Source organism: Salvia hispanica, chromosome 1, assembly GCF_029641045.1.
Source record: "Salvia hispanica isolate PSC_SH4W2 chromosome 1, Shi_PSC_v1, whole genome shotgun sequence".
Taxonomy (NCBI): domain Eukaryota; kingdom Viridiplantae; phylum Streptophyta; class Magnoliopsida; order Lamiales; family Lamiaceae; genus Salvia; species Salvia hispanica.
The window spans coordinates 65,889,840-65,915,659 of NC_142692.1; the positions used below are offsets into that span (position 1 = coordinate 65,889,840).

The window sequence follows — 25,820 nt, forward strand, 5'->3', positions numbered from 1 at the left end:
TTGACTTCTTTTTCGCTTGTTCAAAGCTTTTTTCCTTTTTCTGTCTTGTGCTCTTTGAAGTAAGTAGTTATGACTGGAAAATGAATATTCCCAAATTACAAGGAGATACAATGCACTTATACTTATTCAAAAATTGGGAATATTACGTGGTGGAAAATTATACTAGTAGTAGCATGTTTTTTGGAACTTTATGAGTAGTTGAGTAGTCATTCACTCATGAATTCCAAGTCTTAAATTATGAGTTAGAGCAATCTTTAAGTAAATGCACAATGAATACTGAGCCCATCAACGTAACCCCATGTCATGTGTGTATGTACATTGCTTACTCAAAATCTTCTGCTTCTGATTCTGCTTTGTCGGTGGGAAGATATATCGGTGGTTAGAGCTCGAAACGAATATACATATGATAAATGCAATAAAGAGTTAGAATAACATTTCAAAAACACGAGCAATTAATTGAGGACCATAGTTTTTATTGCAAAACCTCTCGTCGGTGATGCGTTTGAGAAGAGTAACAATATTTTCACACGTGTCAGCTACAGCCTACAGTAGTACAATATAAAATTTATGATAATAAATGTATTTTCTTTTTCAGTTTAAATAAATATATAAACTCAAAGTTAAGGTTTCAATCCACAATCGACAATCCACTCTGATACGATGGTAACATTCAGTGAGACTCCATTTTGAAATTGATTGATTTTAGAATGGAACCTAATTAGGATTGAGATATTGGTACCTCATATTATAGAACTTTCAAAAAATTGGGTTTTTCTCACGAACTTTGAAATTGACAAATAATATCACAAACTTTACCTCGAGTTTGTTATTTCCCACCAAAGAAAAAATTCCGGCAAATAATGTCGTGATACGGATTTTTTTTCGTAATTTCTCGACAACAACTTCGCGAGCTTCAAGTTTTTCAACATTTGAGGATAGTTTTTCTTGAAGCACACTCACCAAAATTGTTTTTCAATCTAATAATATAGTCGGAATTTTTTCTTTTGTGGAAAATAACAAACTCAGCGTAAAGTTAGTGATATTATTGGTCAATTTTAAAGTTCTTGGGAAAAACCAACTTTTTTAAATTTTTATGATATTACGTGTCAATATCCCACTAGGATTTCATTGATCTTTCTTTCATATATATAGCTCAGATACATTCATGAAATGAGATCATAGCCTCTCTAAAGTTAACGAATTCGCAACTCATTGGAAGACATTATATCAATGTTATAGGCACAAAAATTTACAGATAACAACAAATCCACGGCCATTTTTCTAAGTACATGGCAATCTTGAAAAAAGAAAAAACTTGTAGTAACACTGACACAACACATCTCTCAAAAAAATACTATGTAACTTAACAGAGAGAATAATATATTTCGTATTTAGATATAATTAGCCTAAATGGCTAGGCTATATCAAAAAAAATCCCTCCAAAATTCCTATACAAACATCCAATTTACACCGAAGAAACCAACGTTGTTGTAGTATTAACCATCGAATTCAATCTCGCAAACACTCCAACCAAAGGGGCAGTGTTGTAAGTGCAAGCCTCGGTCTGCATAAAATTCCCCCTCCGATCCGCGAACTCGTCTTTGCTGTCGGGCCCACCAACGACTGCCCCTACGACCACGTTGGGGTTCGGGCTCCTGCGGCCGTACCAGTGGTCATACCCCTGGGTGCACCCCACGAACGTCTTGGTGTCCCTGTAGGACTCCATGGACGCGCATCGGTGGTGCACCCGCTTGGGGTAGTCCCGCCCGTACCCGACGAGGTAGCTGAGGCGCATGGGATTGGAGCCCAGGATGTAGGCCACCTGTGATTGGACGAATGAGAGGATCTCGTCGGGGCCCACCGAGGGATTCTTGGGGCAGGAGAGGTTTTGATTGGTGGAGCGGAGGTGGTCGGTGTAGACGGTTAGTAGGAAGACGGCGTTGGAGACGTACTGCATGTTGTTCCATTGGCGGGTGTAGAGGAGCCCCCCTGGGGTGCGCTGTACGTTAGCGGATCCGTTGTTTAGGTTTAGATTGGCGCAGATGTAGTGCTCTGCTTTCGAGGTGTATTCTTCTAGGATGTGCTTCTCTTGCTCTGTTTTCCCCTCTCTTGGCAACTGCAACACGATATACACAAAGAGATTAAATTGATTCGATATTACTGAGGTTATTCTTGTTAGACCTGCTCAAGGTTTACTGAATCGTCGGTTAAAACCGAAACCGTAACCGTCGGTTATGGTTCCGAACCGAAATCATGAGAATTTATCCGAACCGAAACCGTCAATTTTTGAACCGTGGTTCGGTTCAGGTTCAAAAATTTTCGAACCGAAACCGTGCCGGAACCGCAAAAAACCGACGGTTTGGAACCGTAAAAAACCGTCGGTTCGGAACCGAAACCGAAACCGGCAGTTTTGGAACCGGAACTGTAACCGCGAAACACCCTCACGGTTCGGTTCCGGTTTGACAATTTCCAAAACTGGAACCGGCGGTTCCGGAACCATAACCGCCGGTTCCGAAACCATGGGCACCTCTAATTCTTGTTACAGAAAGAGAGTCAAGACTAATTTCACGTGGCATAATAACATAGCTAAAAATTGAGTCTAAATTATCCAATCAAAGAACATTCATAAAACTCAGTACTATTTAATCCATCAAACCAAACACCAGTTGAATTAGAAGTCTGAAGATAAGAGGACCAATGTTGAATTAGGAGTATTTATTCAAAATTAAAACAATAGCACTCACAATATTATAAATGACCTCGGTATGTAGTGAATAAAAATTCAGTGGTCCAGACATATTGTCACGTGGTGTGTTCAACCAATTATAATTGCATAAATAATTTCTCTCTTTATTTTTTTATTACAATTATGATTGATTGAACACACGTGATAATATGTACGTACCCTGAATTTTTACTCTTATGCAGGTGTGTGGGTGAGAGGGAGAGAATCCCATGTTGAGAATCTTGAGATTAACTGTCATTTCTATGTCTTATAAATAAGTAACTAAAGAGAATATCTTTAGTTTTGCTGGATTCTAGTAAAGAGGCAAAGCTTAGTGATGACGCCATCAAGAAGGACCTTTACATTTGTAGAGTTGGTTGATCCTAAGATAAAGTAAATTAGTTAAATTGCAATCAAGAAGTGCATCATTTGTAAGTGCTAATGCTTTGCGCCTTTTAAGATGGTGGGGTTTAGATATACAAAAGGGGAACAAATATTTGGTTTATGTGATTATGAATTTGAAAACAAAGACTCAAAAACCAATCCTATTGTTCCACTGTGGAGGCACCCTTTCCATAATTTGTCCCATTATATGTGTGCTAAAATCACGACCGACACTAATATAGTAACAAAACTCATGCCACAAATTTTACCCAAACCCAAATGTCCGTTTGCTTAGTAGAATTTTCTTGAAGTTATCTGATCTAAAATGTGTGTTTTTATCGTGTTTAGCCTTACACATCTTGCGTGTTAAAACGGACTAAGTATTAATCAAATGAGAGAGATGAATAAGTAAATTACCATAGAGGCGATAAGTTGGAGAGCAGCATACTTAACATCCCAGCTGAATTCAGTGATGGGCCAAGTGATCCCACCAAAAGAAATGGCATTATGAATGGTATAATTGAAGAAGTGTAGATTGTCGGTGGCTTTGTATAGCCACATAGCTGCCCACAATAACTCATCCTTGTATCCACTCACCGACGTATAGTATCCTTTCGCTCCTCCGATGCTCTCGTCGTATTTACCTCTATATTTATCCGCAAACTCAAACAACTACATACACACGTCATTCAAATACTCTAGTCAGGGACGAACGCAGAAAAAATCGACAAAACTGAAGTATTTTCAAGATTTCATACTTGACATGTTGAACAAAAGAAAATTCATAGTACTACTATACTTTATTCTCAATTTTAACATCATCATATGCTAATAACATCAAAGACCATTCCACACTTTTGCCACGAGGTTGTTTGGTAGTAAAATGCAATTTCATTATAATTTAAACGTATTATATGTACACATATATGAGATGATTCGAACCTTGATTTATTGTCTTGTTTGAAGTAAAAAAAAAATCTCTACAACTTTAGTAGTTATAACTGTAGTGCAAGTGACACTTAACAAATCACGATCCCTATTAATTGTGGCGAGAAAGTTGGACTACCTACCTATTTTAAGGAAGCAAACTGCCTTGCAACTACTTGTGTTTAGGGAAATTTGTCATAGCCAAATTCATCCACGTCATTGTGTTCATTACTTGTTTTTAAATATGCATTCTTTAATTACATATTAATAATGATTTAGACAACAAAAATAACCTAACATAACAAACTCATTAACTAACTTACCTGTTGTGCATGGTCCAGCAGAAGGTGGGAGTAGTGTGGGTTTGTTCTCCTAAACACAATCGAAGCCGCGGCCATGGCGGCGGCCGTCTCGGCCGCCACCTCAGAGCCGGGGTTCTCCTCGTCCACCTTGTAGGCGCGGCGGGAGGTCGTCATGTCCTCCGGCCTCTGCCAGCACAGGTGGTCGGTGTCGCCATCGCCCACCTGACCAACACGATTAACGGAATTAATTAAAATTAATGGTTAATTAAATTAGTCACAATCAAAAAGAAATGCTCCCATAATCACGAGGTAATTGCGTGCTTTATTTTGACACACGACATTTTCTGTTGTCTGAAACCGACACTAGTTATTACTACTAAGACTCGGTGTAGACTGACTAGAAAACAAGATTTGAAATTCCGGACCCCACGCACAAAATTAAGGGGCCGTTTGTTACTGCTGATGAAATTCAAATTTTCAAAGATGTAGATTTTTCCAAGCACTTCTATTTCCGGCGTGATTGTGGGATTTAAAGCCCACTACTTTTTCCTTTAATCCTCGTGAAAACTCGTGCTAAAAGTTGATTTCATTTGTTTATAATTTTAACTAATTTAGAAGTAGTAAAACGATGGACTCGAAACTGAGACCTTTTGAAATTTACCTGAGCCCACAAAACATGGGGATGTGTGTGTGCTTTAATGAAGTAGTCAGTCCCCCATTTGATAGCTTCAAGCGCGTGACGTAGCTCGCCCGCCGCGGCGATCTCGTCGCGGAATTCGATGACGCCCCACGACAGCATTGTGACGGTGAAGGCCATCGGGAGGCCGAACTTGACATTGTCGCCCGCGTCATAGTAGCCTCCCACCAAATCCACCTATTTATAAATATATTTTATTTGTTAATGAAGCGTCATTAATAAAGAGGACGATGACGAAGAAGAGGAGGAGGAAGTGGGCCCCACCCCTTGTTCGAGGCCGTCGGTGAGGCCGGAGTGGTGGCGCCAGGTGACTCTCTGGTTGTAGGGGAGGCGGCCGGAGCGCTGCGCCTCGAAGTAGAGGAGGCTCTTGGTGAGGGCGTCGGCGTAGTCGAAGAATTGGTGGGATAGGGAGAGAGTGGGGAAGAGGAGAAGAATTTGGAGCCATAATTTGAACCCCATTGTTGAATTTGAATGGGGGGAGGAAGCTCTCCTCTGCTTCCTGAGGCAATCACTTTCTTTCTTTTCCTTTTATTTCTTCTTTTTTCCTCTCACTATAGCGTGATAGCCTCCCTCTTTTTATAGCATCGCAAATCTTGCATGAGATTAGTATTTTTATTTTATTTTTTATTTACTTTAGGAATAAATAATATAACTAAATTTAGGTTGGATTATACAGTAAAATTAATTAGTGGGAGGGTCCACTAGATATATAGGTGACTTTAGCGAGTGTAAAACATTGACCTTATTTTATGTGTTGTGTTGTGAATGTTAAATTACATGTGCGTGTAGAGTGAATGAAACAGTTGCTATGTGAAAGGGGAAATTTTCGAATTCTTTCAAAATATTGAATGTGAAGATGCCTCATCATTTATACATTTGAAATGGCAGATGTAGATTCCTATTAATTACATGACCTTTTTGTTCCCTTGTGAGGAAAAAAGAGAAAAGACTATATGGCAGATGATACTAATTACTGCACCTCAAGTTACCCGGAATACTGTACTTGCACATGAAGTTACTGGGCTTATAATAAAATTTAATTGAATAACTTAATTATTACTGAGACTACAAGTACTCAAAATATGATCTTGATTACAGACAGACCTATTTTAGTAGTGGGACACGAAATCAAAATGGAGGTAAGAATTCAAGGATAGAAGATTTCTTATCTTGACGGTTTAAGCACATATTACTACTTGTTAGAATGTTGTTGAATTTTCAAATTTATTTAAATTCTCAACACCAATGTCAAAATTAGATTTTAATAGTTGGATGATCAAATGGAACTTCTCTTTGACATGTTTGGTTTTTGGATGATTAGTTTACAATTATATTGCTATTGAAATATGTAGTATGTTTCATACAATATCTTGAGACGAATTAATATGCCAACAAACAAAATTTGCAAATTGAAGAGAGAACCTGGTGAACAGAATAGATTGCCCAAAAGATGGTGAAATAGATAAGAAAAGCTTGTGTTCCACGAGCCTCCGATCCAACGAGAGGAAGAATAAGATTAATCAAAATAACAAGTAAACGGGAAAGTCATCAGTGTAAATTTGATATGGTTGATAATTGAATTGTGTTTTTCTCCTGAGACAATTGAATATGCCTTTATAGACTTAAGAGCTTTATTATTTTAATCAATCTAAAATTTCGAGTAAGTTTTGATTTCATTTTATTTCTTTCTCATTGAGGTGATTTCGACTAGTACTCTAGCAAATTTTCTTGAAATCACCACTTTAGTTAGAATATCAACGCATTGATATTCTGATCTCACACAAGGAAATTTCACAATTCCTGCATTGATATACACATGTATGAAATGTCTATCCTAATCCAAATCTTTTACTCACTCCATCCGCCATTAGGAGTCTCATTCATGGACGGTACGGATTTTAAGAAATATTAAGAAAAGTGGGTAGAAAAAATTAGTGGAATAGAGGTTCCACTTGTATATATTAGTTTTAAATGAAATATGAGTGGAATGAGTTGGTGGAAGGTAAAACCCTATTACCATTTATGGTAAAAGTGAACCGGAACTCTTATTCGCGGACGAACTAAAATAGAAAAATGGGACTTTTATTCGCGGACTGAGGAGTATTTGATAACTTTGGATTGAATTTTGTGAAATGGAGGCATTTTGTTGTCATAAAACAATTTGCATCAGTTGGAATTCGTTGAAACATACGCTAGAAATAGTTTTCTTACTTCCACATATACCAAGAGTCCAAGACCAAGATTATTCCAACAAACAGAAACCTCATATGATCGAATCCCAACGAACAAAAAACTGCATATAATCAATACTCTATAAAATCAAGAGAAAGCATTTTCATTTGATTTTGAGAAGATTCATAAACAGTTGGCCCCATGGGTTAGCTTGAAAACCGAAGATCGAGAATTAGAGTCAGAATTTTCAAGCGCGAAAAAAATGAGCACTATGGTAATAGCTTGAAATCAAATATTCCCTCCGTTCCATAGTAATAGAGACATTTTGCATTTTGGTACGTTCCATAGTAATAGAGTCATTTCCTTTTTTAATAAAAGTCAACACATTTTTTCACACCTACGTTACTCTCTCTTACTTTTTCCTCTCTTCATCTCTCTACCTTTTTTATTTTCCACTTTGTTCTTCATTTACTTAACTCACCTAACACAATTTCTCTTAATCTCCGTGCCGAAAAGAAATGACTACGTTACTATGGAACGGAGGAAGTATGATATACCAGCTAAATCAAGTGGTATAGTATGATACACATTCTATTAGGCTTGTCAAATCGGACATCTACAGATATCCGATCTGAAAATTTCAGGTACCTGATCCCGAATTTTTCAATAACTGATACCCGATACTCGGTCCAAAACGGATTTCGAGTATTCAGTCCCATTTTGAATTTTTTTTTTTTAAATTAACTACAAACTTGTTCAAAAAAGTTAGTTGTTTAAATTTGATACAAACTCAAAGTAGATTAATTTTAAGAGAAAATAATGACCAGTAAACTAAAGTTTCAAGCAGCTTTTATCAAACTCCACTAGTCAAAACCATAGTTATATAGTTGTTCCAAGATTTTAGTTATAGTAGAATGTTAACAAATAATATGCTACCGTTTTTTAGTTCAATTTTAAAGTTAGTTTATAGCTTGAACTTTCAGTGAATATCTCCAGTTCATAGCTTCAAATTTAATTTATTCTGTGTATAACCTAAACTTCGAAAACTTATTTAACTATGTAAAAATGTCAAATTCACAGATAATTTTCGATTATTTTTTAATAAAATCTTGTGATTGATGCCTAAGATTTTGTTGGTCATGAAAGCCAATATTTTTGAAGTATTACTCAAGAACAATAAAATTAATTCTGGACGTGTGACCACTATATACTCACTCTTTTTCCAGCTATAACTATAATTAATCCCATTAGGATTAATATAATTATTCTCGTATATTAATTTATAACTTTAATTATCAAATTCAAAATTTTAGTAGTAATAAATTTTATTGAACTGGCGCACACAAAATTATGGGTCATAACTTGTTTGAAAATCCCCATATAGAATATTAAAAGAAATAAAAAAAATAGATGAATCCTTCAACATCTCAAGACCCTCAAAAGTACATTCAATTTTTAACATTTTTAAAAATCAAAGTTAGTACATAATTTATTAAATTAAATAAAAAGTTTAAAAAAAAATTGGGTATAATACATAATTTTTAGATTATCAGGTAAACCAATACCCGATAATCCAAAAATCTCAATACCCAATCCGAAAACCAAAAAATCAATTATCGAGTATCCAATTACCCAATTTTTCAGGTTTGGATATCAGATTTCCAATACCCAATATCTAACCTTACTTTATCCTTCAATTCTCTCTAAAACGAACAAGAAAAATAGGAAACACAGGACACTGCACTCATCTTAAAACAGAGTATTCACCAAGAGAACAAAACAATAAACTAAAATAAAATATAATTTGCTTCTGACATTGCCTAACAATATTAAGATCATATAGATTTGGCACACTACAGATCAATGCTCAAACTTGATTAAGACAAGCAGCCCACACAAACTAATGCTAAAATTCAATTCTCCAACCACTTACATGGCCACACTTCCCATCAACCAAACACCAAACAAATATTTCAAGCACTGCTCACCGCAACCAATGAGACCTCTAGAACATATGCTGGTAGAAGTTGAGCTAAACTCTATTATCAAGAGCTACAACAGAGATGGAAAAGGGGAAAAAAGATCGCAAGAGAGAAAATAAAATATTAATTTTACCAAACCAAACTCAGTCTAGCAAGTCATACTGCATAACTAAAAGGAAATTTGAACATAGATACGTCTGAACAAAGACTCAAGTATTTGAAATTCAGAGCTAATTCATATTACATATCCAAGGACCATATTTATCTAGGCAAATGCACCTCCGGTCTGGTGTAACATGGCGTCTATCTCGTCACCATCCTCCATCTCCAGCTGAAAAGGCACAAGAACTAAAAGTCAGATTCCAGAAAAAAAAACATGAAAACTTGATCAATAAACAATACTATATGAATCAGACCTCATCAGGGGTCTGCTCTGCCCGCAGGCGACGTCCATCAAACAGAAAGGCAATGGAGCTAAATTCCACTGATTGCCGATCACAATAAGCATTCATAAGCTTCTTTAGCATCGTGCTTCGTTTGATTCTGAAAAAAACCTCATTTCCATCCTACACAACGAGTAAACAAGTTACTGCACAATCTCTAGATCTCTCTAGATCAGCCGGATTGAAACGACTCCAACAAAACAAAAAATGGCCAAATAATTGTAACCTAACACCATAAATCCACAATCCAACACACAAGATTTCAAACTCAAGAAAACTTGATCTCACACCAAATCCTGTGCTCCAAAACAATCAAATCAAAGAACATCTACATATAAGCGATAAACAAACTATAAAAATAACACCTACACATTAGCAAAAATAAATAAACTTGCAGTTGGAAGAATCACTCTGGTTTTCAAGTCACTGGCACATATCCTTTAAAAAAATTGCTTGCCTTTTTCACTGACAATTTACAAATTTTCTTATCAAAACGGAACATATAGTAGACATATAATATTTAGGATTTAAAACATGAGAACCAAAACATCTACACCTTTATCAACGCAATTTCGGCCACATCACTAAAATCGCGACAACAAATCGGCAAAAAAAACAGCCAGAAACAATCTCAAGGTAGAAGCACAAAAATAATCTAAATTCCACAAGTGACCAAATTCAAAACCCTAGGTCAAACGAATCAAATACAATAGCGAAAACCGAAATTAAACGGAGATACATAATCGAAAGGAGATAGAGGAGATGAACCTGGCCTTTGACTTTGAGATTGATGTGTCCAGCTTGATCACTACCGGGCTTCTTATCTTCCTCACCGGGAGCCGACATTTTATTCCTCTCTTCAACTCAAAAGTGATGTTTGTTTGTGATTATGGTTTTACTTCTGCCCTTTATATAATTTCTGAGGTAGGCGGAGAGTTTTGATTGGGGGAAAATTATATCTGCATCGACGCTTCGCATGCGTTGCTTCCAATCCAACGGCTGGAATGCGTCGCACAGTATCAATTTAATATTCTGTTTTTTTCGAGTGCAAATTGCCGAATCTTATTCAGTTTTGGATTCAAAAATTCGTAGTTATCTCTCACATTGGAGGTAGGTTTATTAGGGAAGGAGGATTTGATTTACATATATGATATATGATATTATTATTTTAATAGTCTAATCTATTTATAATTTCCTTGGTTTTAACCTTTACTCTATGAAAAATATTAGGTCTCGGATTTTTTGGGATTCTTCCAGTTTTTCACTTTATAATTTTGAATTATTCATCAACTTAATAAACAAAATAATCCATTTAAACCATTTCTTCCCACTTAATAAATAGTACAAAAATTATATATTCCGTTGATTTGCAAAGAAATACCCAAGTATATATTCCATTGAATAGAAATATGCCGTGGACTAAAAACTTAGGGCCAAAAATGTATGTCCATGTCAATTAGATGTGCTTTTTTCAGTTTTTTAAGTTCAGCAAATAAAGACTGTTAATCATGTGATATGAGTCATATGACTAGGGCGGGGGAAAATACCGAAATACCGGTCTTATCGTACCGAAAAAAATACTGAAAAATATCGAATTTTTTGGTATAGCGTGACTTTCGGTACGGTATGATACCTTACCGAAAGATTCCGGTAAGGTAACGGTATGAATTTTCAAATACCGCGATATACTGCTACATACCTAAATTCGGTATATACCGTAAATTAAGATATATGCTGTAAATTAAGGTATATACCACAAAAATATAAACACAATTATATATAAAATATATTTTATATATTCTTAAATTATAAAATCTATTGTGAAATATAAATATAATTATAAATACATTATTTTTAAAATTATAAAATAAGTAATATTCTAAAAACTCTAATTTTCTAATTTAATTGATGTTGAAAGTCAGGTACCGCAAAAGTAAGGTATACCGAACTTCGGTACAGTATTACCGAAAATGAGGTACGGTATCGGTATGGAAATTCGTCATACCGAAAATAAGGTATACCGAAGTTCGGTATACCAAAAACTTTGGTAAGGTAAAGGTATGACTTTTTCGCATACCGTGTTTACAATAAGGTATATGGTATGGTGGTTTCGGTAAGGTATACCGTACCTACCCACCCCTACCCACCCCTACATATGACATACAACCACTTGATTTAGTTTTAGTAAATGTGCGGGTTTTTTTATTAGAAAAAAACATAAAGGTTAAAAAATGATCTAACCTTTGGGTTGCCAATTAACCCATAAATTGGCAGAGATTCAGCAACCCAACGCCCAACTATGCAAATAAATTGTATGAATTGCACCTGGAAAAAGGAAAATATAATTAATCTATATTAATTAAGACCTCCCTTAGAAAAAGGAAAATAGAATGAAGGAATTGCACTTGGATTGGATTTGGTTTGCATAGATGGTTCAATCTTACCAGTTGAAACCAAAGTTACATTACCAGTTCATATTATGCAATTTGACTAAAAAAGACAATATACACCTATATTTATGTTTAAGATATCCAATATTCGTTAATTAATTAATCACATTTAGTTTAATTTAACTAATTTAATTTATTAGAGCTTTCTAGTTCATGATGGTTATTTATTGTATTAGAAATAGATTCCAATTGACCAGAGTTAGACGTACAAAATCTTAGTTTTAAAGACCGCCAGTGAAAATAATCAACTTGACATTAATCAGGACACGATTTAATACAATAACAATTCTAGCACCTCAAGAAAAACTAACTGCGTATTACTCAAATTATCAGGATTGAGTCCGGCTACGAAAATCATCACGCTATTAACAAATAAAGTAATATATAATTAATGATTTATACTCAATGCTATATAATTAATTTAAAAATAATAATTTCTGACACCTCGTTTTTAAGTAATCAACTAGAATAGTAATCAACTAGAATGTTATGAGACTTCAGGTTTTACACTATAATCTTTTGGTGTTATAGTGCTTTGTGAAGATTGAACACAATGATCACTTTTACCCTAGGCCAATTATATAATCAGTGATCTTTATCAATAAAAATAAAAACTAGCTCAGATGCGATTGCAAATTTTCCCAAAGATAGGGGCAAGTAGCGGTTTACCCAATAACCACCTGCAAAGAAATCATCACAGCAATGCACCAGCCGGGAATCGAACCCGGGTCTGTACCGTGGCAGGGTACTATTCTACCACTAGACCACTGGTGCTAATTGATGCTTTATATCTATAAATGATTATTTAATACGAAAAATGACTACAGGACGATTCAAATTTAAACCTTCAATTGACATCTCAAAAATGAATAATTACAACAAATTATAGGACGAATTACAATATAAATTATGACAGGAAACATTTATATATAAATTACAACTTTATATACAAATTGATAACTTGCTAACTCATCAACGCATAGTAAAAGAAAATTCAATGACAAACTTTTAAAAGTATAAATCAAATTTATCCTATTCAATTTCACAAAATTAAAACTTTTATCAACATTAGTAAATTTTAGTTAAATTGCGTTGAATGAACCTGATGCCAACAAAATCTTGTTTCGATATCGATAGGCAACCGCATCTTGATTCGTGATTGTTTTTAATCACATTAGTGATATATAGATATTAATTAGTAATTTGATAGGGATCCTTTTGCCTGCCTAGTCACCATTCCCTACGCTGGACGAGCAGCTCAGCAGCACTGAGCCTGGCCCAATCACGACCCAAGCCCATCTAAAAGCCGGCCCAGCCAGCACGAGTAGATCGTCCGACCCGCACCCGAAAGAGGCCTAACTACTTCATGGATGACTGAAGATCTTTGCATATCTTAGTTTATTTCTATTTCCATAGTTAAGACTTATTTTTGTTTATTTAATTCACGTAATATTTTGTAATTTTTTTGATATCTTGCCTGGCAAGATATCGTTGGGTTTAGGTTAGGATATCATCGTGTTTTCTTGTCGGTTCTTTTCCGAGACGAACTAGGAATCATCTAGGGTTGCGGATTCTATAAATACTAGAATCTCATAGATAATTAAATCATTGAGAAATAAACATAAATTTATTCTCATTCTTCTTGGCGTGAAAACGCACGCTAGAACTTCAACTAAGGTTTATCATTTTCCGTTCACAAATTAATTTCGTGTGCTCTTGATTTCCGGCGATAGACCATCGAAGGTCTTGTTGGAACATATGTACTAAAAAGCATTTTCCGAGTTTATTTTGAATTTGATAAATTGCTTGTATATTGTAAACACTCTTCATTTAATGAGAATAATAAATGTTTTCTTCATACTGTGTATTTTACTTTAATGGGTATTGACTGTATTTAATTATATATTAAATTATATAATTAAAGCGTCGGAAAGTTACTTTAATGGGTATTGCTGTATTTAATCATATATTAAATTATATAATTAAAGCGTTGGAAAGTAAGATCAGTCTAAGTTTTCTAATTGAAGGTTGGGTCGTGGAACAGGTCATCACAGTAGGTGGTCCAACCGGTACCTTGTAGTAGAAGTAAAACTTTTTCACAACCTAGATAGGCTTTGGCTACCTATCGCGAAAGGTTGCAGTGTCCGTCCGAAAGTCGTCTTAACAGTTTCTCTCCAATGCAACCCGTCTGGGCCAACAAAGGCTACTTTTATTGGCGTTGGTTCTTCATCCAACATAAAAGCAATGTAGTCAGGACCAAATATTTTTGGTGTTCTGACTCCACTACCACGTCTTAGTACTGCATCACTTGGATCAGGTCTTGCACGTTTGCGCGATTCGGGCTCTTCATCCACTGATTTAGAACTAGTGGCTCCATCCACTGTTTTAGAACTAGTGGCCTCATCTTCAATTCTTGTATGAAACCCTAATCTACCACGGTCAACCCCCGTGGGTTTACAATAAAACGAAGAACAACAAGATTCAACAATCACGCAATATTGCAAGCATGAAAACAATCATCCATCACATTTTTAAAAAAAAAATGTAGATCTACACAAGTAGAACACAATAAACATAGATCAAGAATAAACTATCATAGATCTACAATATTCTTAATCAAGAATATTCTTATAGATCTAGAATATTCCATTTAACAACTATATAATATAGATCTAGAATATGTTCTATAGATCTTGGAACACTCTATTGTAGGCCAAGACATTCTTCATCAACCTTGAATAAAATTCATAGATCTAGAATGTTCTTTAGCCGATCTAGAGTATTCACTCATGGATATAAAATATTCTTCATTGATCCATGTAACTTTTGTAAAAACAAGATTAAATCCACATAATCAGAGCCCTAAAAGCCTGGCTTTGATACCAATTGTTGGGGAAATCGCAGCGAAAATTGCAAATTAAATAAATCCACATAAAGAATCTATTTAGGTGATTATGTAGACCGATTCAGTTTCATGCTTGAACATGTAGTGACATATAATTGCGCAATTAATCACATAACTTATAATTAAATTATGTCGTTGAATACTTACAATGATGATTCTCCAAAGAATCGAAGTGGCTCGCTACTTCTCCACGTGTAGATCTTGATTCTTCAATGTGATTGCAAGACAAAGGATCTTCTAACCTATGACCCAACTCTAGATCTAAATTCCTTGTGGGAGGAATCTCTTAGAAATGTAGGGATCTCGAAGGAGAAGACAAGAATGTCAAGAACACAGAAGATGCAAATTTCGACTTCTCTATAGAGAGAGGGGGCCGAAAATTAGATGTGTGGAGGCTAGGGTTTCACTCTTGTGATGTGTGTATTGTCATGCCTCCTTCATCTCTTTTTATAGAGTTTTATGTGGGCTGGGTTAAGGATCTTTGGGGCTTGGATTGGGCCTCCCACATTGGACTTCTTTACTAATTAAATTATACTCCCTCCGTCCCGGCTAAGATGACACATTGCTTAGCCGGCACGGGATTTTAGGAGTTATTGGTTAAAGTGTTTAATTAGAGAGAGAAGGTAGATGTAAGTATTAAAGTAGAGAGATAAAGAAAGATGAATATTTTAATAGGAGTGAGAAAAAATGGTTGAGTGTATTAATTAGAGAGAGAAAGTTACCAAAAAAGGAAATGTGTCATCTTAGTTGGGACAAACTAAAAAGGAAAATGTGTCATCTTAAGCGGGACGGAGGGAGTAACACATAATTTAATATAAGGCCAATGGAATATTTCTTGTGCCACTATCGAAGAAATATTGACCGCCCATCCAATCCGTGATTACAAGCAATCCGGGTTAACCTCTTTAATATATTATTTCTCGTGTCTAAGACTTTCTATATCCATTGATTAATTTGAAGTCTGCTATGGACTTTAAATTAATCAATATCTTTATTTCCAAGAGTTTGTCTAGTACGAGAAGTATATTAAGATATACTTTGCCTTTTCTATTGTTCTTGGATAAAATCCAAACCGGCTGGGCTTCCGAATAATAGAACTTTTCTTGAACACCTCTTGGGGATATAGTCATACCACGCGGGCACATGATTCATTGTAATAATAAAACTGACACCATACTAGTTATCAATTACTACTGCCCAAGATATCAGGAATATTGGGTTACACAAAACCCGCACCCACTGATAAGTCAAAGCAGCGTATGATCGAATAATGTGTGTCCTAAATTATTACAAAGATTAAGAAATATTAAATCTTCAAGACATCGTCTTACAGTAGATAGCAATAAATACGTGCCTATTATTTTAGATCCTTTCAATGCTATACCACACCAGTGTCACTAGTCATTCTCAAGGTAAAGATGACTTTCGGATGGACACTGCAACCTTTCGTGATAGGTAGTCAAAGCCTATCAAGGTTGTGAAAAAGTTTTACTTCTACAAGGTATTGGTTGGACCACCTACTGTGATGACCTGTTCCACGACCCAACCTTCAATGTAGAAGACTTAGACTGATCTTACTTTCCGGCGCTTTAAAATACGGCCAATACCCATTAAAATAAAATACACAGTATGAAGAAAACATTTATTATTCTCATTAAATGAAGAGTGTTTACAATATACAAGCAATTTATCAAATTCAAAATAAACTCGAAAAATATTTTTTATTATATATGTTTAGGGCTGGGGAATTATACCGAAATACCGGAATACCGGACTTACCGTACCGAAAAAATACCGAAAATACCGGTTTTTCGGTATACCGTAGTTTTCGGTACGGTATGATACCTTACCGATAGAGATCGGTACGGTAACGGTATTAGATTTCCCATACCGTGGTATATCGAAGATTCGGTATGTTGGTATATACCGGTATACCGAAGATTCGGTATATACCGATGCTTCGGTATACCGTGGTATACCGGTACACGGATTGATATATATATAATATATAAATATATATTTATATATGCTATATTTAAACTAAATTTTAAAAAATAAGAATTTTTGTTATACAAAAATAAAAGAATCAAAATTGGGAACCCTATTTTTTGAAGTAGTTGAAAACTAGATTTTTTTTTAATATTTTGGATATAGTAGATTTTTTCACGGTATAATGGTATAACGGTATGCCGTACCGCAAAACACGGTATAACGGTATATCGGAATGCCATATCGCAGTTCGGTATACCGCAAAAGTACGGTATACCGAAATGCGGTATGGTATACCGATAACACGGTATGGTAATGGTATGGTAACGGTATGGAAAACTGCCATACCGAATTTCCGGGTATACCGAAACTTACGGTACGGTATCGGTATGATTTTTGTCATACCGTAACTTTCGGTACGGTATACGGTATGGCACTCCCGGTACGGTATACCGTACCGAACCACCCCTATATATGTTCCAACAGGTCTATCATAATTACTCCTTGTATTTAATGGTATATTTCTTTCAAGATACTACCACTAATTGCCATGCAAAAAAAGGTATCATAAGCCTAGGCCTAGTAGGGGATGGATCCCATGCTGTTCAAATCGCAGAGCAAGGAATGTTGTGTACACAGAACTTTGACTACATAAAATACTGTGTACACAGAACTTTGACTACATAAAATAGGCATGCATTGATGGTTGAATGCAAGTATACAAAGAATCGTCATCTAATGGAAATAGGACATACAATCCCAAGAACTTGTGCCTATCCAGGCTCACCATTGCAGGTCTGAGACACAAATTTAGTCAACTACGCATAGCTCAAAATGCCACCATCGTGCAATTTCACACCATAATGTATAGCAACTCAGATCTCAGCACCCAAGTTTTTAACATCACATTACCTTGAGCACATAAATATTCAAGAAACTAAATATCAACACTCACAGTTTGACCAAACACTTCAACTCTCGCCCCAAGTAATCAGCCACATCCTCATAACCAATACAAACAAGAATCATTAGATGTTTCGGTAGGAAAAAAAATCACTAGGGATGAAGTTTTCCTACATCATTGCTTTCTTGAAGATCAAGCTAACCCGTTCTAGATATTACTGTCCCTTTTATAAAATTTCAATGGAGTAGAACTTGCCACGGCTATCGATGGCATGAACCACCACCAGCCCAGTCTTCTCTATAGCCTCTACTTCTTCTTTTGGGAAGGCCCTCAACAGCGGCAAAACCAAGTTCAATGGAATTTTCTGGACTCTGTCAAATTGACAGAATCCAGGCTAATTCTATATCATCTTGGAACTTTCAATTCTCCCTTTTTTTTCAACTCCTCCTCACTAGTGGGAGGAGGGAAGGTTTCTGGCATCAGCATGCCTTTTTTTATTTTTCTCATTTTTCAAAGGGGCTTTGCTTTCAACTCGTAGATTTCTAAAAAAAATTGATAATTAAATTTTCAAGATGCTTATTAAATAAACTTAATTATATTATTATTATTAATTAGAAAAATAAACTTAATTATATTAGTATTAATTAGAATCCAAGAGAGATATCATTTTCAAGGGTAGCAATACTTAAGTACTTACGTATTAATTAGAATCTTCACTAGGGGAGAAGGGGTCGAAAATGCCTTTTCGAAAATGACGAGGTTGGTGCTATTTATAGCCAATTCTATGTTATTCTAGAAATTTTTATTTTTAATTATTTATTCTAATGTTTAGACTTTCTATAATTATATAGAACATAAAAATTATCCCATCCTCTTTCTAGAAGAAATTATTATTATTTTATTTAAAAGGTATCATTGCCCTTCTAGTATTGAATATTTGTAAAGTAGCCATTATTTCATAACTCTCTAGCACTATTTTATTTACTTATCCTTTAATTCCTTGTAATCTCCTTGTCTTTAATAATTTGACAACATTTGACTCGCATGAATTTTAAAAAATATAATAAAAAGCGGGTTAAAAAAATTAGTAAAATGTGAATTTTACTTTTATATATTAATTTTATAATAAAATGTAAATGAAAATGAGTTAATGGAATGTGAAGTCCACCACTAAAATTGATAAAAATGAAAGGTGATAAATTTTTGAAGACGAGCAGAAAAGAAAATAAGTGACAAATTGTTAGGGACGAAGGATTATAACTTTTATAAGTGAGTATTATTTATTTCTAATTTAATAACAAACTACTTTTGAAAACCATGCTTAATCGTATTTAAGCAGATTGTTATTAAATTATAAGAAAGAGGATTATAACATTGAAATCATGCTTAAACTGCTTTTGAAAACCATGCTTAAACAAGCCTTGGCACCCCTCTTGGCACGAACCCCAGGCAAGTTCACATGTGGAACCCAGCTATCAATAAAGTGGAGAAAAGGTTGGCTCTGTGGAAATCGAAGACTTTATCGAAGGTAGGGAGACTGATCCTCATTAAATCGGTTCTCAATAATCTTCCGATGTACTATCTCAGTCTTTTCAGGATACCCAAACAGGTGGCACGTCGCATCATTCAACTTCAAAGACGGTTCTTCTGGAGAAAGAAAGCGGGCGAAAAGGGCGGTAATCTGATCCGTTGGGAAATTATTCAGAGACATCTGGATAAAGGAGGACTAGGGGTTGGAGACATATTCATAAAGAATGCATCACTGCTCTTTAAATGGTGGTGGAGATTTGCAGATGACCAGAAACCACTTTGGAAAGAAATTGGCAAGTCCATTCATTGTATCATTAACGCTAAGAGTCCTCAAGTTCAAGTTCAGAGTGAGAGGAATCAGTATATGGGGGCAGATCACAAACTTCAAGTGCTTCATAGAAGAGGTACAAGAAGTTGCAAGAAAAGGTATTAGAATGAAAGGGGGAGACGGGGCCGAAACAAGATTTTGGCTTGATCGATGGACCGGTGAGGAATGTCTGAAAGAGGTTTTCCCAGATTATTCATACTTTCGAAACAAAAGGATGATATAATTGAAGAAATGGGAGAATGGATTAATGGAGAGTGGAGATGGATTCTTCATTGGAGAAGGAATCTCTTTGCCTAGGAAGATGAATTGGTTGCGAACCTACTTGCATTTGTGAATCACATAAGGCTGAAGGAAAACACAAGAGATGTGAAAGTGTGGTCATGCGACAAGTCAGTTTCCTTCTCGGTCTCTAACTTTGTTTTGCAGGTTACCAAGCTTATGGAATGTGTGAATCCTTTGAGCGAGCAGGGGCGACTTGCATGGAGGAACCTCGCCCCTCCAAGGGCACAACTTCATATGTGGTTCATTCTTCAAGACAGGTTGAATACCAGGGAGAGACTTTTCAGATATAGAGTTAACAACGTCAAAGATGATCGTTGCGCTTTATGCAAGGATGAAGCGGAAACCATTGAGCACCTTTTTCTTCAGTTGTAAGATCAGTAGCATCTTTTGGTTTTTTTTGCTGCGAAAGGTAGAATTTATCCATTTGTCTACCCAAGGAACCAAGAATGTGCTATCTTTCTTGGATGGGGCTCCATTCCAGCAGTTTGATAAGAAATTGTGGGTGTCAATGTTCTTTGTTGTCTCGTGGTCTATTTGGGATATAAGAAAAAAGGTTGTGTTTCATGATTTCAAGCCTAATTGGGATTTCGAGAAGAAGAGGCTCTTATGGCGGCTTGGTCTGTGGGTACGCGGATGGTGTTGGGACTTCCCATTCTCTCCAGAACATGTAATGGATAATTTACACAGCATTAGAGGATGGGTTGAACCGAAGAGTGCACGGAAAAAGAATCTCATTTTCTCACAGAGAGTGGCACAGAGTGGATTGGGCATAGAGAGCTAGACTACGATGTCCACTTGGGGTTAGCTTTCTTCCTTTTCCTTTTTAATAGGTGGTTTGCGGTTGTTGTGGGTTGTGGCGTTTGTGCTAGTGTAAGGCTGGCTAGGAGTTGTTTCTTTGTCTTCGTTGTCTTTGCTTGGTGTGCGGAGTGCTCCCAGTGACTGTGGTCTGTGTTTTGTTTTCTTTGTTTTTTGGCTTGTAACTCCCTGCTCGCCTCTCACCGGGGTTTGAGCATTTTGGTGCATCTTATGCACATATCAAAAAAAAAATTAAGCGATTTTCATAAAAGCGTTCTATTTAGTTACCAAAAATTCTTTTCATCATTCTAGCTCTCATTTTATACTTTTCTTAACTTCTTAAATTTGTATATAGCTCAATCAACTGCATGTTTCAATATCTTGTTGAGTACTAAAAGCAATCAAGTGGTAATATTTATTTCGTTCTGAAACTTGGTTGAGTTGTTTGGCTTTATGACCACCAAATCCACCCGTATGGTAAAACAACTGTTAATGCAGCATAAATGCCAAGGTGCACCAAGAAAAAACAGGCACTTCCCAGCTTTCAACTTGAATCGACATACATGCTGAAATTATTAAGAGCCAATTTTTCACATTGCTTCTTCAATTGCAACTTTATCTTGTCAAGAAAAGCGTGCAATTAGTACATACAAGAACATAGTTAAATAAACCATTAATTTAGGATTTCACTTGATAAATTGCGAGACTTATTGTTCTCTGTTTTTCCAATCATCTCGCTGTCTGTTTCCATTTCACAAACATACATTTGTGGTTCATTCGAATGTTGAAATGTCACGGATGGAGTTCCTTTAGTACACTAGTGGTATGCAAGTAGATTTTATATTTGGTGTGTATACTTGATGTTGTATATATGTGTGTATACCTCAAGGATCAATTGTGTGTTCAATTGATGTAACCTTTCACGATCTCAATCATCCAGAATATTGGCAAATTTTCAAGGAACTCTTTTCTATGTTTATGTTTCACAAAGTATGCATTTCCCTTGTTTGATTATCTTGTTACTGAGTTCCTCGTAGTTGTTTCCAATATAAATATGCAACTTCTTGTCCTTCTTGTTCAGGCTGTGAATGTAACATTGGAGAAGATGGTGGTTTTTGTGACTGCAGCTTGAAAGAAGGCTTGGATTTTGTAAAGGAAGCCATTGGAAGAACCGGATACAACGAGAAAATAAAGATAGCAATTGGTGAATTTTGCAAAGGTGATATTCTTCTTCCCATAAAGTGACATATTTACCTTAATAGGAACATGTATTCTTGCTGTACTAAACTATTTAAGTCCCATACGTAGGAATTATCTGACAAGTTTTGGTGTCATATGATCCACCTATCCTTTCATCAGCACAATCAAAATCTTGGGCTTATAATGACAGTGGCAGGACTCAACTATTCCAATCAAAGATTTGCAATATAGACATAAATTACTCTTTTTTTCTTTTTTTCTTCTTTTTTTTTTTCTAGTTTAGCTTGTTTAATTTGAATAGGAATGAAAAAAAATTCTCTGAATGAAAATATGTGCATGAGACAATATGGTAAAATGGTGCATTGAAATTTGTTAGTAGCCTTGTGATGATTAAAACTGAAACCTGTCCTGCTTCGTCTAATTAGCATTGTATCTTTGGTTGATCTGCTTATATAGTTAATGACATAATGATTTATTTTCTCTGTTTTCTTATTTAGGTACCAAGTATGATTTGGATCACAAAACATCAAATAGATCTGCTCAAAACTTTAAATCAGGGGAGGACGTGAAAATGACAACTATGAAAGAACTTCTCAAAATGAAAAAATGAGTAAACTATAAAGGAACGGATCATACTCCTCAATCTTCGTCAATCTTGGGAGGCAAGTAGAAGTGTATGTAGCCCATCTCTGCAATCTTATACTCGACCACCAATGGAAGGTCCTCGGACAAACTTAAAGTGAGAGTGGTAGACAATGGGGAGGCCTTAGTGAAGGAGTTGAGACTTGAGATACCTAAGAGCAACTGTGAGAGATACTGGCTCATTCATCTCAATTACATGGCATCATCTGGCTGCACAACATGAACATAACAAAAGAAGAGCATATGAGTGGTCATCATTCATTTAAGACAAAGATGAGAAGAATCAACATTCACCTCGTCAACAGTGGTGTTGTGCTTATATACAATATTTGCAGTTCCAATATCAGCCGTGGATGAGAACTCCACACCTTCGTTTGTAACAGAGATGACAACTGCAAGAAACAAGCAGAGGTAGGAATGAGTCTTGTAGCAGTGAACACACACACACTTCACCTGTGTCACCAATGCTACTAAGATGTTTGCAAATCCTAGAGAACTCAACAGATGGCATGCGAACAATAGCATGGTACTCAGCCAGTGGCGGACGCAGGATTTTGATACTGGGGATTCCAAATTACTAGTATTTTTTTCGTCCACAGTACAAATTGTTTCATCTTTCTATTTCCGTTTGTCTACCAAAATTAGGCTCATACTACAAATAGAAAGTCATTCCTAATTTATATATTTTACCTATTACGAATTAAAACTCGTGTCGTCCATTAATGAGAATATTTTTCACGGATGAATGAGTATTAACAATTGTGTATGTTTTTAGTGTCAACGAGGTCATAAATAGTCCGATAATAACATTATAGAGCTACGAGATAGAGATGGATGATGAGAGATAAATAATTTAAGAATGAACAATATAAACTAATGATACATTTCTTTATAATCTTACAAATAACAATATTTACATAAAATTACTATAGTGAGAAAATAAAAAATGTATAAATAAATTAATTAGTAGCTAAGAATTTATATGGGAATCATAAAAATAAATTGTTTACTAGAGAGATATGAATTAGTACAAGAAAATTTATGAAAATGGCCCAAAAATAAAACTTGAGCTAGTGGAATTCGAACTCATGCTCTGGTGGTGCCAAGGCAGCTTCCCAAGCCAACTAAGCTAAAGAGTGAACTCATTTTGTATTGTATGCATACTATAATATAGTAATAACGCAAATTGTTGGGGGTTCCAAGGATCCTCCATCAATGAGTGTAGGTCCGCCTCTGTACTTAGCTTTTGGCATTCCTAGTGTTAGTATGCCTTGAACCCGACGCTATGACATGTTTATGTTTTAGGTCCTAATTTTGTATTGGGCCTAGCCCGTCGTCTGTGTACCTATTTATATAGAAGTAGGGCGCATAACTCTGTAATCTGAAAACACTCTGGATAATATATGTTCTCCGTTTCTGCCCGTGGATGTAGCCAACGCAACGTTGGTGAACCACGTAAATCTGTGTCTTCTTTACGTTTCTGTTTATCTCGATTACACAATTGCTCTATTCTGTAACAACACCTAGATGCTCACTCTCAATGTCCATCAGCTTCATCTCAAAATTTGACTTCTTATTATCTTGTGCTGTAAAAAAAAATAAAAAATTGGAACATGAAAGTGACAGAGTCGGTGCCGTGGTGGACCTTCAAAGTGATGATATCGCATTTTAGTCATGGTGTTGAGGTTCATCCCCATGGAGATGTTTCGGTCGCAGCGGTAGTGGTCGAATCCCTCCGAACGGAGCAGCAGCGCCACCAGCGCCAAGTGGCTGGGATCGAAAGCCTGCAGCGACAAACCCGTGGGGGAGCAGTCGAACTTGGCATCGGTTACAAGCTCCTTGATCGATTCCACAACCTTCTTCAACACACTCCCCTGCACCAACCGTAGCTCCATCATCTTCGACGGAAATTTCGTAGTAATGTTGGAATTAAAAGAAATAACCTTGATTTTTATAGTAGTATGCACAGACTAAAATAATTTTAAAATATTAATTTTTAGAATACAAATTAATTAAATAAAATTATAATCAATATCTTTATGTGAAAATTGTTAACAAAAATGTACTAATATATAGACTGACAATAAATATTATGAAACAATTAATTTCAAACTATAATATTCCAATATTAAATTATAGGAGATAAAAATCTACTATCTAAATAAAGATCTTATTAAAGAAAATAATCTACTATCTACAAATCTATATTGTAGATTTGAGATCAATAAGAGTGGCTCGATGCTAGGATATTTTCCATATATATTAATTTATCAGTTTCCATATATACGTGGAGTATAACTAATCCATAATTTATCTATCCATCTATACAATATATAAAGGTGAGTTTTGGAATATTTAGGAAAATGCTCTTTTAAAATAAATATTATTATTTAAATTTAAATATAAACATGAATGTTGAAGATGACGTGTTTTGGTTTTGAGTCAGTTAGTTTCCACGTGGATTAGTGGTATATTTAGTGGCATAATGTTGCACGTTTCTCATCAATTAGTTATTGCCTTTTGTTATTTATGATTTACTTTGCACATTATTCTCTATAAATATTTGTAATCCTTTGGCATTAAGCAGAGAAGAATAGAAAAGTATATTTCCATTTTCATTAGTTTATCAAGTTCATTTTCTTTAGTTTATCGAGTTTTCTAAATTTCCATAATTTAGTTATTTTGTTGGAGTTAGAATCCACTCGAAGGATTCAAGTTCGTAACAGATGGCCTTTTGTTATTCATGATTTACTTTGTACATGTAATGATACTTTTATAATGATCAGTTTCATTTTTCTTATAGGGAGTCATATATTTTTGGGGTTTGAACGTACATATTTTCTCACTATGTACAAATAAAATAGATGAGCAAGGGGACATTCTCCCGATCCAGTGGTTGTTCTCCAGGCCACTGCGCTTCTGTTACGATTGTTTGCTTCCATCCCTTCGAGAGCATCATTTCCCGTGGATCTGCTTATGTTAAATGCTGATAAGAAAATAACAACATACTTTGACCATGTTAGATGAAGTTCAATATGGGAAGATCAATTTCTGGGAGGACGCAAAATTCTGGAAGAAGACGTTGTGGTATGAAAACGCGATTTTATACATTAGGTTTAATTTATTAAAGCTTCGTTTAGTTATATATTTCAATCAATGAGTT

General features: G+C 35.4%; 2 protein-coding genes, 1 long non-coding RNA gene, 1 other non-coding gene and 1 pseudogene across 4 annotated transcripts; 1 reads left to right on the forward strand and 4 right to left on the reverse strand.

The window, feature by feature from the left end:
* Nucleotides 1-1,212: 1,212 nt before the first annotated feature.
* Nucleotides 1,213-5,589, reverse strand: GH9B8 (glycosyl hydrolase 9B8). The gene is made up of 5 exons (XM_048119178.2): nucleotides 5,300-5,589; nucleotides 5,000-5,212; nucleotides 4,360-4,560; nucleotides 3,527-3,781; nucleotides 1,213-2,116 (listed from the first exon to the last, which is right to left on the reverse strand). The coding sequence occupies exons 1-5, from the start codon at nucleotides 5,492-5,494 to the stop codon at nucleotides 1,466-1,468; spliced, it is 1,515 nt and encodes a 504-aa protein (XP_047975135.1). The 5' UTR covers nucleotides 5,495-5,589; the 3' UTR covers nucleotides 1,213-1,465.
* Nucleotides 5,590-9,300: 3,711 nt separating this feature from the next.
* Nucleotides 9,301-10,558, reverse strand: LOC148934430 (small ubiquitin-related modifier 2-like). The gene is made up of 3 exons (XM_089055985.1): nucleotides 10,401-10,558; nucleotides 9,606-9,755; nucleotides 9,301-9,520 (listed from the first exon to the last, which is right to left on the reverse strand). Exons 1-3 carry the CDS (start codon nucleotides 10,476-10,478, stop codon nucleotides 9,455-9,457), a joined length of 294 nt encoding a protein of 97 aa, XP_088912111.1. The 5' UTR covers nucleotides 10,479-10,558; the 3' UTR covers nucleotides 9,301-9,454.
* Nucleotides 10,559-12,785: 2,227 nt separating this feature from the next.
* TRNAG-GCC (transfer RNA glycine (anticodon GCC)) lies at nucleotides 12,786-12,856 on the reverse strand. The gene has a single exon. It is a non-coding gene; the product is annotated as a tRNA-Gly (tRNA).
* A 6,503-nt stretch (nucleotides 12,857-19,359) lies between these two features.
* LOC125185193 (uncharacterized) lies at nucleotides 19,360-23,368 on the forward strand. Its single transcript, XR_007170081.2, has 3 exons — nucleotides 19,360-20,820; nucleotides 21,897-22,034; nucleotides 22,513-23,368. It is a non-coding gene; the product is annotated as an uncharacterized LOC125185193 (long non-coding RNA).
* LOC125185192 (DNA sliding clamp PCNA-like) lies at nucleotides 22,655-24,555 on the reverse strand (annotated as a pseudogene).
* Nucleotides 24,556-25,820: the final 1,265 nt, after the last annotated feature.

What these genes read in the sequence shown, in the direction of transcription:
- LOC148934430 (XM_089055985.1), bottom strand. Translation starts at nt 10,478, where the DNA reads ATGTCGGCTCCCGGTGAGGAAGATAAGAAGCCCGGTAGTGATCAAGCT. An exon ending in ATCTCAAAGTCAAAGGCCAG is followed by an intron (nt 9,756 to 10,400) that starts GTTCATCTCCTC and finishes CTCGTTGTGTAG; the next exon opens with GATGGAAATGAGGTTTTTTT. An exon ending in CAGAGCAGACCCCTGATGAG is followed by an intron (nt 9,521 to 9,605) that starts GTCTGATTCATA and finishes GTGCCTTTTCAG; the next exon opens with CTGGAGATGGAGGATGGTGA.
- GH9B8 (XM_048119178.2), bottom strand. Translation starts at nt 5,494, where the DNA reads ATGGGGTTCAAATTATGGCTCCAAATTCTTCTCCTCTTCCCCACTCTC. An exon ending in TGCTGGACCATGCACAACAG is followed by an intron (nt 3,782 to 4,359) that starts GTAAGTTAGTTA and finishes GTGTGTATGTAG; the next exon opens with TTGTTTGAGTTTGCGGATAA. An exon ending in TCCAACTTATCGCCTCTATG is followed by an intron (nt 2,117 to 3,526) that starts GTAATTTACTTA and finishes ATCGTGTTGCAG; the next exon opens with TTGCCAAGAGAGGGGAAAAC.